The 15,613-nt window shown below is 37.1% G+C and overlaps 1 protein-coding gene across 2 annotated transcripts in view; it reads left to right on the top strand.

The window, feature by feature from the left end:
* The window catches only part of NMI (N-myc and STAT interactor), a 12,064-nt gene extending 6,358 nt beyond the window's left edge, over positions 1–5,706 (top strand). For both annotated transcript variants that reach the window (XM_072418144.1, XM_072418145.1), the window contains exons 4-9: positions 45–161; positions 801–966; positions 1,674–1,780; positions 1,867–2,053; positions 2,747–2,853; positions 5,477–5,706. In XM_072418144.1, the coding sequence (XP_072274245.1) occupies positions 45–161; positions 801–966; positions 1,674–1,780; positions 1,867–2,053; positions 2,747–2,853; positions 5,477–5,671 (879 nt within the window). In that variant the 3' untranslated portion in view covers positions 5,672–5,706. The remainder of the gene's footprint in view (positions 1–44; positions 162–800; positions 967–1,673; positions 1,781–1,866; positions 2,054–2,746; positions 2,854–5,476) is intronic.
* The last annotated feature ends 9,907 nt before the right edge of the window (positions 5,707–15,613 follow it).

Here is a 15,613-nt window from a genome sequence, read left to right as displayed (position 1 = left end):
TAACCCTTAGACATTTTTAACTGGTGGTGCTTTTGTACTATAAGGAAGAACTACTGGATCTTCAAATGAAGCGTGATGATCTGGAGGAGGATGAAGCTGAAATTAAGAAGAAATTAAGTGAGAATGAAAAAGTTTTTAGAAAATTCCAAGATACATTGATGGTAAGGAATGCCTGACATTAAATATTAACAGAATTATTGTAATGCATAAATTACTGGGTGAATAAATCAGGACTGATAGAAGGTACAGTAAATATTAATGACCTTTACAGAGACCTTGTCCATGCAGAGCAAAGTGACATTGGGGTTAATTTACTGAAAGGATTTAATCTGTACACCTACCAAGATGAATCACCTTGCAAGGAATAAATCATTTAGCTTAGTGAATGCAGTGAAAATTCACTTTGCAACAAAATCCCAAGACTTACACATGATTAGATAGTTGAAGTGAGCTGAACTTCCTCTGAATATTTTTTTTATTAATATAATTAATAAACAGTATTTAAATCGCCAACTAATTAAGGAATGCTTTACATTAAATAGGGGTTGAAAGTGACAGATAGATACAGACATTGACACAGGAGGAGAGGACCCTGCCCTGAAGAGCTTACTATCCAAGAGGTGGGGGAACTTACACACAATAGCAAGGAATATGGGATGATGGGGGGGGGGGTGAGGGTTAAAAAACAGAAGATGACAGGTAGGCAAGTTTGAAAAGATAGACTCTTTGGTCAAATAAAGAAATAAAAACACACTTTTCTGATATTCCCACTACCCCCTTTTTCCTTTCTTCTTCACCAGATTAAAAGTCAGTTGCCTCAAAAGAATCTGAATTTTAAGGGAATTAACTCTGCAGAAAATGCTGATGATGAGCCGATGGACATTGCCTACACCTGTCACATTATTGCATCTGAGCCCTTTGTCCTGGAGGGTGGACAGGCCCTGCTGACATTTGAGAATGAGCAAGGTATTTTTATGTTTATATAACTCATTCTGTACAGTGTGAATGGCTGTGATCCTGGTACCTGTGTGGCGCCTAAATGTATTAACCGGTAGGATTACATTGTTTTTACACAGTCGCTTAAGTAGTGGTAAGTAAAGGGGTAGTAGTAAGTATCAGAGTAAAGGATAGTGTCAGTCATAAAAGATATTTGTTGAGTAAGTAAGTTACTTGACAAATAATTTAACTTACTTGACAGTGTTTCAAAAGTACTCAGTAAAGGACTTCTTTTACAGAAATTTAAAGTCACCCAATTTGCAAGGCATATCTATGTATATGGAATGTAACAGTACTATATCTGCCCAAAGTGTGTTGTTATGTGTGACCTTTATTTGTGTGTGACCATTTTTTTATGTAAGCTTAACCATTGCACAGTTTTACTACACAGATTTGGAAATATTGCACAAAGCACACAAAGATTTAGGAAGAGCATATATTATATTTACCTATTTTATTTAGACAAAATTTGTTTATCTGAGAGTTCAGCTTAAACTCAAGCTCACTCTTTCCAAAAAGTAAAAAAAAAATTGATAGATTTGGCCTTTGATATGCTACATGAAACAACTTATTGATCACACTTGAACCAAAATGTCAACTTTTGCAAAAGATTTGAAAAACCTAGAAACTATAAAAATTGTGTTTTATATTTCATGTCAAATATTTTTTCCTAACAGTTGCCAAATCTGTTATTGCCAAGAGAAAACATCCCCTAGACATCAATGACAAAAAAGTCTTCGTAGAAGTTCAAGAACCTCCATTGGGCAAATCCGTGAAATTTGAGGTGAAATATATATCTTTCATTTTATAGGTTTGGCTTGCCCATGATCTCGTGTAGTTTGAGACAGTTTTTCTACTTTTGTTTTATAGGTGAATATGAATATTTCAAATAAAAAACTAAAAGTTTCCAATCTGCCTCAAGATCTTCCTGAAGAGACCATAAAGGACAAGGTGGAATTGACCTTCTATAAATCTGGTATCGGAGGTGGAGAAATCAAGAATGTGGACTATGACAGAAATAATAACACTGCCTATGTCACATACTTGCAGAATGGAGGTATGCAGTATTTTTCCATATGTACAGTGGAAAATGAAAGGCAGCTTTGGGATTTTTTTTTACTGTTCCTTAACAGCTTAAAAATAAACACAAGAGCTCTGGCTTAATTGTTCACCTCAGCACAGTCTCCCTAAGTGATACCTCTGTACCAGCAGGTGTTCTTACTCTTGATTAATACCTAGTGTCATAGACCAAAGACATAATATGACCATAAGGCTTCATGAACCCATCTCCTGATGGACCCATCTTCTTGGAAGGCACTGCAATTGTGCCCTACACGTTCAGTGTAATGATGCATCATTGAGGTTGCCCACTATGGGAAAAGATCTGGAGAAAATGAGAATCTAGGGCATCATGCTAGCCTGAAGTCATCTGTAAACAGCATGCTTGCGAAAAAGCAAAAAATACATAAAGGAGTGGGATAAATTGGAGCTTGAAGTTGGGTGTTAAGCAAAAATCTTTTATCTGTTCTAGATTAAGTAGGGAACCTTTCATCAGGATTGTGTTGCCATGTGTATATTTCAAGTTGGACAGCTATAGATATCTTCCCCACTTGGTAGGATTTTCAAGTCTCAGCGATCCACATGTCTTTTGTGTGCTCAGTTTATTACTGCTCATGATTTGAAAAGATTTTAGGATGGGGCTTCACTACTAAAAACTTAAACATTTATTATTTTCTATTCACATTTACAGTGGCTCAGAGAGTACTAAAGGAAAATTCTTATCAGTTAATGGCTGGAAAAGACACACATGAAGTTGAAGTGGAGCCATGTATGTATATAGAACTGAACAAGCTGCAGGTAATATACTCTATATACATATACATCTACTTTTTTAGGCTTAGTCTACACGGACTGTTTCCCCAGCGTTTAACCTAAGGCTTTTAAAGCCCATGTTTGAAATTTCCATGCATTCCAATAGGCTAATATATACCAGGAAATTTCCTTGAGGCACATTCATGAGCTTTATCTTAAACGTTGCTTGCAACGTTTAAAACATTAGAATGCAGGGTAAATGTGGGAAAATGCCCAAAAATGAGAAAATGCTCCCTTTGAATTCAATAGAGGCTTTTACAAGCGTTTTTAAGCTTTTTATTAAAGCTTACATTGAAAACATTGGGGGCTTTTATATTCTTTTTTAGCAGGACTTTGGAATCTGGAAGCCCCCTTTAATAAGGAGACTCCAAGATCTGCACCACCCCATCCTGGGGAATGAGTACAGAGGTACATAAAAACCCTTACACATTCCCTGAACGGGTTAAAATATGTGTAAGAAATAGGATAAGGGTTTAATGTTAAATTATTTTATTAAATGTGTGTGTGTTTGTGTAACTAAACTTTTTTTTTTACAAGTTATCCCACAATGACAGGATGATTCCCACGGCTGCACTTATGACATGAGCACAGCCGTGGGACTCCTCCTGACAGTAAGGGATCCCCGGGCACTAGGGGTTAAATGGGGACAAGGACAAGGGGACAAGTCTCCCCTTTCACCTCTAGTGCTCCGTGGTTGGCTGAAGTTTTCCTTTTCTCAGCCATTCAGCACTTGACTTGAATAGGGAAACATGTCCCCTTTCACCTCTACTGCTGAGAAATAGGAAACCCTGATGACAGCTCAAGCATCATCAGGATTTCCCTTTCCTCAATCAGGGAGCAGAGCAATCAGCGGAGCTCTGCTATGCTGACAGCTCAGCTAAGGCAACCTGTTGAAAATGAACTGACTGACAATATACTCTATCACATTAAAATAAGCACATTACCTTTTATCTAATGCAAAGCACCATAGCACACTTTTAGTGCCTTATTATGTTGCAGCTTGCTACAACTCAGGTCAAGTGGATTTGAATTGCAATGCATGTTATGTGCATATATTGCAGTAACATGCACTACCCTGGGATTTTAGAATCTTCTTGTGTGGTCACGAGGATAAGAAAGCAGAAGGTATTAAGAAGCAACACTGAACAACAGTCAAAAGTTCCAACGTTTCCCTATGCTATAAACCCCCCCAATAAATTCATAACATTAAAAACCCAGATAACCCATCACTGGGGTATTTACCTATACAGTATAGGTCTCTGGGGTACATATATGTGTATGTATCTATATTCTATTAGCTATTCTGTAAGCACTTTTCAATTATAAAGATTCATGTACAATGGCTGTATTTGCTCAATACATATGCAAGCTCTGTTATTTGCTTTTTTTTTTTTATTGAGGTCTGCGGTGCGTGAGCACATCCATCAGTCCTATAAAACAAAAATCCAATTAACAACCTGGTGCAACAAAAAAGTGAGTGCACAATGTGAACCACACAAAAACAATGCACCAGGTACTTTACATGGTCCTGTCCCTAAGAGGATTAGGGCCTCTTTGACTGAACCCCCAGGGCATAATGCTCCAGATCAGAGGGACTTAAGGACTAGGACTAGAAGGAGCACAAGGACTGGAAGGCCGTGGGCTTTCCCCACACCAACTATCAGGCAGCATGGCCAGAAGGACAGGCGCCATACTCATCTCATGCAAAGTGCAAGGTGCAACAGACAAAAAAAAAAAAAAAAGTGCTTAAATAAATAGTGATGTGGGTAATCCATGGCTAACATTTCGGCCAAGTATTGAGAAATTCATCTGGTCTGACCAAGACGCAAGCTCAGAAGGCAAGTTGTGAGAAAAAGGTGTGCAGGTTATGTGGCGTGTGTGCAGTAATAAACTGTACTAAGGCACTCGCGCCCCAAAGCAAAGGTTCGTCACCATTTACAGTGCTTCCCAATGATTTACTGCATCTTCTCATGATTCTCACAATGGGATTGATTTATTAAAAAGTTATAGACTGTTCACTTAACAAAATTAATAATTTCCTTGCAAGGGATAATTCACCTGGTTTAAAGAATGCAGTGAAAATTCACTTTGCAAAGAATACCCAATCACATGCAAGAAAAAAGCAAAATTTTGCTTGCACAAGATTGGACAGTTTAACTCAACAGAACTTCACCTTAATTACCAAAGTGAATTACCACTCGCAAGTTGATATTATACTGTGAACAAACTATATTGCTTCAGTAAACCAACCCACAATGTGTTTGATTTACTAAAGCAATATAAGCTTTTCATTTGCAGTAAAAGTTCAAAGAACACCCAATCAACTGCAAGGAAATGTACAACATGATTATTACTTACACCTGATTGGATATGAATGAATATTACCTATTACAAATCAATGATCCCGCATCTACTAAAGGTTACTGTGTGGCCAAGGGCAGTGGCTAGTGGCCATCTACATTCCAAAAATACATAAACATAAAACAGCAAATGTAAAAATTGTTAAAAGTCATAAAAAAACTCTCTTTAAAATGTCACTGATATTGCCCATTAATTATTGTGTCATTAGGCATCATTGTGGTTATAATTTTGCTGTGTTCTATTTCAGATGTTTTCTAGCGTCTCCTCGAGATCAGTGCTAATAACTGGCATCAAGAATGTCGACGATGAAGAGGAAGAGGATGTTAAAGATCTCATAGAACTTCACTTCCAAAAAGAGAGCAATGGTGGCGGTGAAGTTGAAAGCATTGCGTTTTCCCAGGATAGGAAAATAAAACCCATATTTGAGGAGGATCTGAAATAATATCTATGACCTCTCTCTATTTTCTCTTATATAAAGCTTCCTTCACATTTACTGCCAGTGCATTTACTTAGAGGTCTTAAACTGCGCTATGAATTATGTTTTAAAAAAGTGGCAACCCTGCTCCTAATTTTACCATTAAGAAAAGCTTTAAGAATAAGAATTTGACAACCTGTTCCACAAACTGGTAAAATTTTGTACTGCAGCTCTTATAGTCAGACAAAATAGTGATCTATGTACATATTATAGGGAAAGACTGGGGGTATAGGGTACCACCCTGGCACTAAAAATAGCAGCAAGATCAGACTCCTACTGCTGTTTTTTTGATGTTGTGGAGGTAAGTACCTCTGTGTATGTTTAAGGTCTCTTTCTTTCACTTACTGGAAGTGCTGTAACTGAAATGTAAATATCAGGGATCATTTTGGCATAAACACAGAGGAACCTTAGCCTTGTTATTCTAAATTTCACCAACAGGTGTGCCTAATAATACAAAACCTGGAGTCACATATATTGTCATTTAAAAAATAAAAATAGACCTTTAAAGATAAAACAATTCATAGCCTATCAAAGTGCAAAATAAAAAAGCAACTCTTGCTACCATACTCAACTCCAACCTGGAGCTTTCACTTGCACTTTTCAGGTCAGCAGGATGAATGACGTCCAACATCACTCAGCCCACAGCCTCTGAACCCAGGTTGTCATGGGCTCACCCCCAGCCTAAAGAACAAAATCCAAGAAAAGCAGCACAGTGATAATCTCATGTTACTGTTGCTCTGCTGTGTCCTCCTATTAGCTCCTTCATTCTTCCATCATCACATGAAATCATTGGCTCCTTGTACTGCTTATTCCTCTCCTATTCAGCACTGCTTTACAGGGGCTGCAATCAGATTGAAATACTTACACTGAGTGCATTAAAAAATGCAATTAGACTGACTTTAGAGCTGCATTCACTTGTGTCTTTTATAAATGTTCAGTTCGGTTCTGTTCTCCGCTTGGATTGCCCTTTATTTATTTCTGAAGGCCAAACTGTAGGCACACAGTAAAACACAATGGGGTCTATTTAAAAAGCAGGAAATCTGACATTCACTAAACATTCCCTGGTGGAGAATCATTTACTGACACCGAAACACATGGACCTCGGAGATTGGAATGTTTCAGTCAATGTTAGATTCACTGTTTTCTAATGGACACCTTAGAGATTAATACAGATTTGCAAACTGCATTATCTGCCAAAAATATGCATGCTGATTGGACGATGATAGGGCAGAAAATGCACTAATAAAGTGTCAATGTCATGCCAGCAAATGTTCATGTAACAGATTCTGATTGGCTGCCTCTTCTTGTCCCACGGTGAGTTATGTATATGGGATGAGGGGGTGTCCAGATCAAGACCTGTATGGAAAACACAATTACCGGTAGTTATTTTAAACAAAAACCAATGCATTCACTTATGATTTCTTCTGTCTCTTTAGCTTTCAATGCACAATGCAAGGAGTAATATAATTAACAATTACCTCTTTCATAGGGATAAATACAAACACAGTAAATGTATGTGAACAACATTGCTGCTTCTTTAAATATCTGCTGAGAAATGATCCTTTTATTTGATCTAAATACAACATTTCTTGTGCCATATGAGGAATTCTGTTTATTTGTCTACAATTCCTATAGAACAAGAATACAAAAATGTATCTCATTGGATAACTTGGATACTTCTAGAGCTTATACCCCAAGATAGATATTCAGTGTTATACATGGGAGAACACAAGCACACCTACAAGGGTCACCGGGTGATCCCACGACAATTTCTATATTTTCCCAACCTTAATTGTCTAGAATTACATAATATGTATACTGTATCCATATCAAATATATGAATTGCCTAGCGGAATTGTCTTCTATTGTTTATGGCAAAAAATTGGGTCTGTTTCTGTACATTTATAAAAATGAGAATAATTCTATTACTAATAAAGTTTTATCTCAATTATTTTTTTGTACCTATTTTTATTAAAGGACCAAGAAATGATCTGCTTAGCTGGGAAAGGTGATGAATAGGTCCTGGTGCAGCTATTACCCCTAAGCCTTGCCTATAGCCTATCTTTTGCATATTGATTGTTAGACATTCAAAAAGCTGATAAGATGCAAATCAGGTAAGCTATGAAGAGAAACAATAGATACATTGGTGAATACATAATAAATAAAATTTTACAAAACAACAGGAAATATATTATAAAACAAATACCCTCCAAAAATATTGAAAATGAAATGCACCACTTATAACTGACCACTAGAGGTCCCCATAGCACCAAATAAAAGACACACAAAACTGCCCGAACATAAATCTTCCAAATAAATAAACACAAAGTTGCATCTAGGTGAGCTTTGATCCCTCTCTTATTTTCTCTTATACCTGGCACATCTGTAGTCCCTTATCTTCTAACTGCTATAAGGATGCAAAATAAAAAAAGTTTCTGCAGCAAAAGATAACAGCCAAGAGAACCTAAAAAATGTTACCACCAACAGCTGCACTTTATTACTTGTAGCCACTGTCTTAATACATTGTATTTTGCCAGTATGGGTCCAGGGTATCCTAAGTAATTCTAAAATCATGTATCAGGTATCAGGTAAATCATAAAATCATTTCAACATAAATTACAATGTAACTAGTTTAAAAAAAAGGGTAAACAAAAGGGTTTATTGCCAATTTACACCAGGAGAGGGCACCAAATGCTTACCTGTCAATCTAAAACCTTCACATAAAAAGCTCATATGACCTGTTGTTGATAAGGAAGATGCCAATTATCCCAATTATTGCTGAGATAACAGATTATATCTGAGGTCCATTTACGAGGATTACCTTGCGTTCTGTTACTATGCTTGTACAGCATATTCAGCTATTATTATTGCTGAAACTTAAGGCTGTTCCCTGAAGTATATATATATATAAATATATATATATATATATATATATATATATATATATATATATATATATATATAGGAGGAGCATCCTGGGCCAGAGCCCGCACCTGTAAATATATATATATAGTGCAATACTTGTATATGTACTTAGACTGTCAGTAAAAACATTACATTTTTGGTGACTTATCCTTATGTGAAGTGAAGCTATTCTCATGTAGGCTGGGACTGCTTGCATCACAGTGGAATGTGCAGATGTTGCAGGGGGCTGTAGCTTGTCAGTAAGTACCAGGCCACATTTATACCCACCCGCTGCTTTCTTGATAGACAATATTACTTCTGTTGCTGAACCCTCCCCCTTTGAGCTGTAGTGTCTATGAGGGGAGTGTTTGAGACACAAATTAAGGATTTGGTTTAGTCCAGGGAGGTAAGAAATGATTTTGCACATTTTATAAAATGTGTGCATCATATGAATTGTGAATTTGCTCCCTATTACATAGAGATACCTTTAGTTGTACTTTGTAACTTGATATTACATCATCACAAATCGCTCCACTCCCACAGTCTGTAGGTGTTGGTGGGAGGATTGGAACAGTCCTAGTATATCATCTTCTACTGAAATGCAAGCTGTTGCAGGATGCCCAGCTTCTATGACCACTTGCTCTGCACCCTATTGATACCTGGAGGGTTTTTTGGCCCATTATAGACATACTTGAGCACCCTTTAAAAATTTGGGGGAACCTTAAAGAATACCTGTCAGGTCTTTAGGAACCCCGACTTTAAATACTAGATCCACAGCTCACAGTATATTAGTGTGGTTGTCAGTGGGAAGAATGCCTCTTACATTGCAGGTCAATGGGGAGATTGTGTCACCCATACAGATGGCCATTGGTGTTAGTGGTAACTGACCTGAGAGACAGCTATGGCAAACCCTACACTAGAGGCTTGAAAAGGAACAGTGATTATGAAGTGAACTACTCTCCCTATAACATCACAATGCAAGTACTGCAGATAGGTGACAACCCTACGCTGAACTGAATAAATCTGAACAGCTGTCTGGTGTGACAACACTGCTCCTCTATAGATACAGGACATTGAGAAAGTGTTGTCACCCAAGGACAGAAATTGTGTTACAGACAGTATCAACAAGTTAAATGAAAGAGAAATAAAACATCCGAAGGGGATGTTCACTAATATTCAATAATATTTTATTAAGTATTTTACCTCCACCCCCAGGCCCTTCTGCCAAACCCTAGACATCCAGACATGGTAACAGACTGGCTTTGCTAGGCTTTTCAGGTGTTTGCAAGCAGCTGCAAATGCCTAGCAAAGCCAGCCCCCCCCCCCTTTTTTTTTTGTGAATTGAAGCCACTAGTAAAAATGGCATGCAAATGCCTAAAAACTCACACAAGCTTATTTAAGCACTTGCAAGCAGCACCAACTTAAGCCTATGAAGGAGGCAGGGGCAGTGCTGGGCAAGGACGCAATGGACCTGATTTATTAAAGCTCCCCAAGACTGGAGAAGATAGGTTTTCATGGGAAAACCTGGGTGACTTAGAAAACTGGATCTGGTCCAGGATTAAAAACATTTGCAAACTTACAGCAAATTATTTTTAAGAAATGCATTCCAGGTTTACAGGATACATAGGCTTCATCCATGCTGATCTATCCTTTCTAGCCTCTGGGAACTGTATTAAATCAGACCTAGTATGTAGTGTTAAAAAAATGAGGCAACACTGATGTCTTCTACCATCTGCCAAATTCAGTCCAATGTTAAATTTTTTTTACAAGCAGTTTTGAGTGGTAAGACTGCAAGAAAAACCTGATCAAAAAAAGTCTGATCATGCTCTAGAAAAAGAAAACAAAGGCATCTACCACATCAAGACACACAAGAGCTTGTAAGCTGCAATATATTAAATTTTATTTCTTAGGTTTAGATATAGTAATATATCTAAATATAACTAAATATATATAAATAAATTGAACAAAAAACATTCAGCTTTTACCAATGTCCTACATTTTATTACGTAATATTACTTTCTAGATATCATGAAAAGTTGATTCATAGTATCTCTGTAATAATCATAAGACCAAATGACATTTTTCGGAGGGGGTTTCTGAGCCATTCTCTAAATAGCTGCTCATAACATGTCAAAAGTATAAATAATTAAGTAAAACACCTGTCTCTGCTCCACGAAGGCGTCACGCTGATAGAACAGCGCAGCAGCATGACTGCAAATGACAAAACATTGCTTTTTAGCTTGTATCGTGCCGGCAGGATCACAGACAAACACTTTATTTAGAAATGATAATTCAACTTTAAAATGAAAAAGGAAAAACTTACCGATAAATGGCTGAATCAAATATCTCTGTGATGTAGTAAAACGTACAACGAGGCAGAGCTGTCATTTGCATTTTCTCTTTGTGTTTGTTATTTATTCAGCATTAAAATATCCTGCAGTATCCTAAAGAAGGTATCGGATCATTACCTCTCCCAGTGGGGCTGGAATTGTATTATCTCTGCCAATGGGCCTACTGTATTAAAGCTCTCCAAAGCTGGAGAGGATACATTTTCATCAGTGAAGCTGGGTGATCCAGCAAACCTGGAACGGATTCCTTAAATATTAATGTTTGTTAGCAAATGTTTTCAATCCTGAACCAGATTAATTCCAGGTTTGCTGGATCACCCAGTTTCAATGATGAAAGTTTATCATCTCCAGTCTTGGAGCAAAAAAATGTGCTGATCTCATGCGTGCATAGAAAGATCAACACTTTATTTAACATTTAAAGTAGGAAATGTCACCCTATCTCATGCCAGCGCAGTGTGATATTGGGTACCATTTGTAGAAGCAGGAAGAATCCAGGACGGCGCGGGACCGAATGGAAGTAAACTGTGGAGGGATCGAGGGATCTGTAAAGTGTTTTTTTTAGTGGTGAGTGAGCCTGTGCTGCTTAGGTAGTTTATTACAGCTCATGGTGCGGAGGGTACATGTTGGCAGTGACACCTTGGGTACTAAAGACCTTGACCTGGAAAGAGGGGAGATGGAAAGAGCTTTTTATTGATTGCTGGCTGTGTTCCCAATGGGAAGGTTCACCCTGGTCACCACCATCTCCAGTACTAAAAGTAAAGGGTAATCCAATATTTTTGAATTGTCACATATGTTATCCCTGTCAATGAACCTCTACTATTTTATCCCTTTTGTCTATTAAAATAACCTAAAATCAAAATACAAAAAGTCACTAGGAGGTAGTACTCCTTTTTGTCCAGAAACAATGTAACAATGCAACGCCATCAGTGGTCATCCAATGACTGAAGAGGATCCCCTTCTTAAGGGAAGTGAACCATGGAGCTGGTGGTGAAGATAGCTCGTTCTGAAGATGCAGGAAAAACAGGTCCTGGACCTGCCATCTCTGCACGGTGGCTGCACTACCACCCACCAACAAGTATAGATCCTCTTTATATCTTCACTGTAAGGACTGTGAAAATGTGGAATCGGCTCCGTCAGGAAGTAGTTTCAGCAACTACTATAGATTGCTTTAAGAAAAAGCTGGATGTTTTCTAGAAGCACAGAATATAACTGGGTATTAAGGATTTAAAGTAAAAATAACAGTGATTGTTGATCCAGGGAACATCCCATTGCCTCATTGAATCTGGAAGGAATTTTTTTCCCCCTGTTGAAGCCAATTGTACCAGGGTTTTTTGCCTTCCTCTTGACCTCTGAACTATGTCTTTTAGGGTTTTATATCTGCGATATGTTTATATGCTTTCAACCTAACCTACTATGTAACTATGTAACTATATATATACCATCAAAGACATTAAGTTATATCTGTTTTAGAAATGTAAACAACTATTGTTCAATCCTTCCAAACATCCAGAACTGTCCTGATAATCTGCCTGTGTTATCTCAAGGAGTCTAATCAACCTTTTCATATACAGCAAAAGATAACTGTGCAGGTCTATTTCTTGCAGTTTCAGAATAGAAAAAACACTACATTGCCAGTTCACAACAGGACAACTTTGCTTCTGCAGATGAAAGGTTTTTTTCGGTCTACTCAATCTGGGTAATACTTTGGGCAATGTGAGCAATGACTGTCTATGATGCAAAGATAAGGAGAATGAGAGGGTATAAGTACTCCAACCAAAAACATCTGGCTGGGGTTGAGCTACCCGACTCTCTGGAATGGTCCTCCCAATTCTATTCAGCTTGCTCCTTCTTTCTACTCATTTAAAAAAACACTTAAAACTCATCTTTTCAAACTTGGTGACCTGTCTTCATCTGTCCCTGTAGGTATTTTTTCATTTTTTTCATTTTTCCACAACACTTATATTGGATTACAGGAAAACAGGGGCAGGATAGTCCGGCTTCAGCTAAGGGTTTCTACTATACCACACAGGTAATATTTAATCAGTTGTCAAAATATTTAATGATTGTAGAGACACAGGGACAGAACATTCTATTACATATCTGAGTTTTTATGTTAAACTTGCATATTAGCTAGTATGTGCCTTTAATGCAGATCAGGACGATGCATTCATACCATTCCCATGTCTGGCTGCACCGTCAACAAACACAATGTGATTACACAATGGAACTGGATCTAAGTGTAAAGTAAATATTGATGTGCATTTGTTTACATGGATTTTTTAGTCAGCTGCCTGAAAATTATTTGCCATTCCATTTTAATATATTTACAAATACATCAAAATTTAACACGTAAACGCCATTCTCTGGCATGCCCGGACAGCAGATGGAGTCATTTAATTCTTTTAGAATGCTTGGAACAATGACAAGTTCTAGGAAGCCGCAGAAGTATCGTCCTCCATCTGGACTGGGAAACGGCACAAAGGATGAATGGGAGAGGGAATGGTCAATGGAGAATCTGCTAAGGAATATGGTCGGTCACATGAGCAGCAATGAATAGGTTGTAGAAGGGGCTCTGCAAGCTTAATGTGTGGCAAAGGTCACCTTTTATTTTTGGGAATTACATAGAACGATGGTAAGATGTTGACACTGATCAAGGGTGAAAAACTAGCTGAGTGTGCATGGTCAAATCAGAAATGATTATTGGAGTGTGACTTGTATAAAGAGTTTGTAATGACATTATTGTTGTATGCAATGGATATTTAGAAAAAGGTGAAAGTTTTGACTACTGGTACCTATAATGGCTGTAAAGCAGAAATATATATATTATTACTCATTTTTTATTACCAACATATTTCACAGTGTTATACAATAAATAGGGGTTGCAAATGACAGACAGATACATACAGTGACACGGGAGGAGGAGAGGACCCTGCCCAGAAGAGTTTACAACCTAAGGGAAGGGGAAGTAATACACAATAGGAGGAGAATATGGATTGGTAGGAAGTAGTGAGGGTTTTAAGGGACAGAAGAGGACAGGCAGGCAAATTTAAAAAGATGGGTTTTAAATGCTAAAAGTAGCAAGCAGTAACAAGCCAAATTTTATTTTTTTATACAGGATTTATATAGCGCCAACATATTACCCGGCGCTGTACATTTAATAGGGGTTGCAAATGACAGACTACTACAGACAGTGATACAGGAGGAGAGAACTTTGATTCACACTTTGATTTGTGTAATAAAACTGCATTTATTTGGACATAATAGCAAACATACTGAATAAATTGATTTAGCTTTTACATACAATTTTGGTATCAAAGTTGTTTTTTTACTATACTATTGTTTTGGTAAATTGAGAAAAAAGAGAGAACAGGGCTTTTTGTTTGAGAAATCAAAATATAATATAATGTCAAAGTAAATTTTACACAGTGATACACGAATTGTATAAAACTGTTATTAATAAGACCAAAACCAGTTTGAACATCATGGGATATAGGACCTACTTCTATTCATAGCTTCCCTATGGTAGAAGAAAAATGAGTTAACTGACACATTTCCTCAGGGGTATATTGAGATGATTAGTGGGAAATCTGAAGAGCGAATTCTGGATCCTAGATTGTAGTTTGTTAAACTTGAAGGTAAGAATATAGTCTTGGTACTTTAGGCTACCCTAGGATAAGTGGGAGACAGATTCTAAATTCTAAATTCTTGCTTTTATAGAGTAGTATTAGGAGTTGTAGCTATCCAGTGTCTATATGTTTAGATGCAGCAAAAAAAGAACTTTTTCAATTTATGCTTTAAGAAACACCATGGGGCTGGCACAATAACTTAACCAAAGGAAGTGAGATTTCTGCTTTTACATTTTTACTAGACTATACTACATATTAAACTATATATAAGTCATGCTTTATTGGTCACCTTTCTTCCCAAAACTTTAAAACTTTAAAACAAATATTGAATAAATGTAGGAAGAACTTATCCCAAAGCAGAAAACCTCTAATAGAATCATCAATTTCCCTTTGTACAATGTTCTCTTTGTACTTGATATACACTTTACGTTACATTTTTAATTTTATCCATCAATTTTCATTTTGGTTGTCCCGCTTGTGTCTTAAAATGGAAACACTTTCACTTTTTAGTTATGGCTGGTTTTTCTTTTTAATAACCTTTCTTCAACAATTCTCTGAATCAGCAACATCCAAGCCTGACTACACTGAGACAAATCGTGCATTTCCAGATCCCCCGCTGGATGGCCTCAAAGTAAAAATCATCATTAGTATTATAATAAGTAAATCAAACACAGTCTGTGCATTTTAAATGAATCCTATTTCCAAAGAACTGAACTCAATCCAAAATGGCATGTTCAGCATTCCTCTCTCCATGCCTTGACTGACTCCCTAATTATGCCAAAGTATAAATAACAAAAGCACTATTTATTAGAATATCTCTTCCTTACCAAGAGGAGAGATGTCAATACAATGAGTTCACTTGTCAAATAATACCTACCTTTGCATTCTTTCTGCTACAATACAGTATATTGTTCTGATCTGCACAGTGCTAAGTAGCTATACTACATATAAGAGCAGTCCAAAAACTCTGACTGGTAATGCCCAGTTCTGTCTTTCTGGTACTTGGATTTTATAAGGCAGATCAGCCAAGT

Source organism: Pyxicephalus adspersus, chromosome 7 (genome assembly GCF_032062135.1).
Source record: "Pyxicephalus adspersus chromosome 7, UCB_Pads_2.0, whole genome shotgun sequence".
NCBI classification, from domain to species: domain Eukaryota; kingdom Metazoa; phylum Chordata; class Amphibia; order Anura; family Pyxicephalidae; genus Pyxicephalus; species Pyxicephalus adspersus.
Note: the sequence above shows the minus strand (reverse complement) of the source record. Positions and strands in the feature narration are given on the sequence as shown.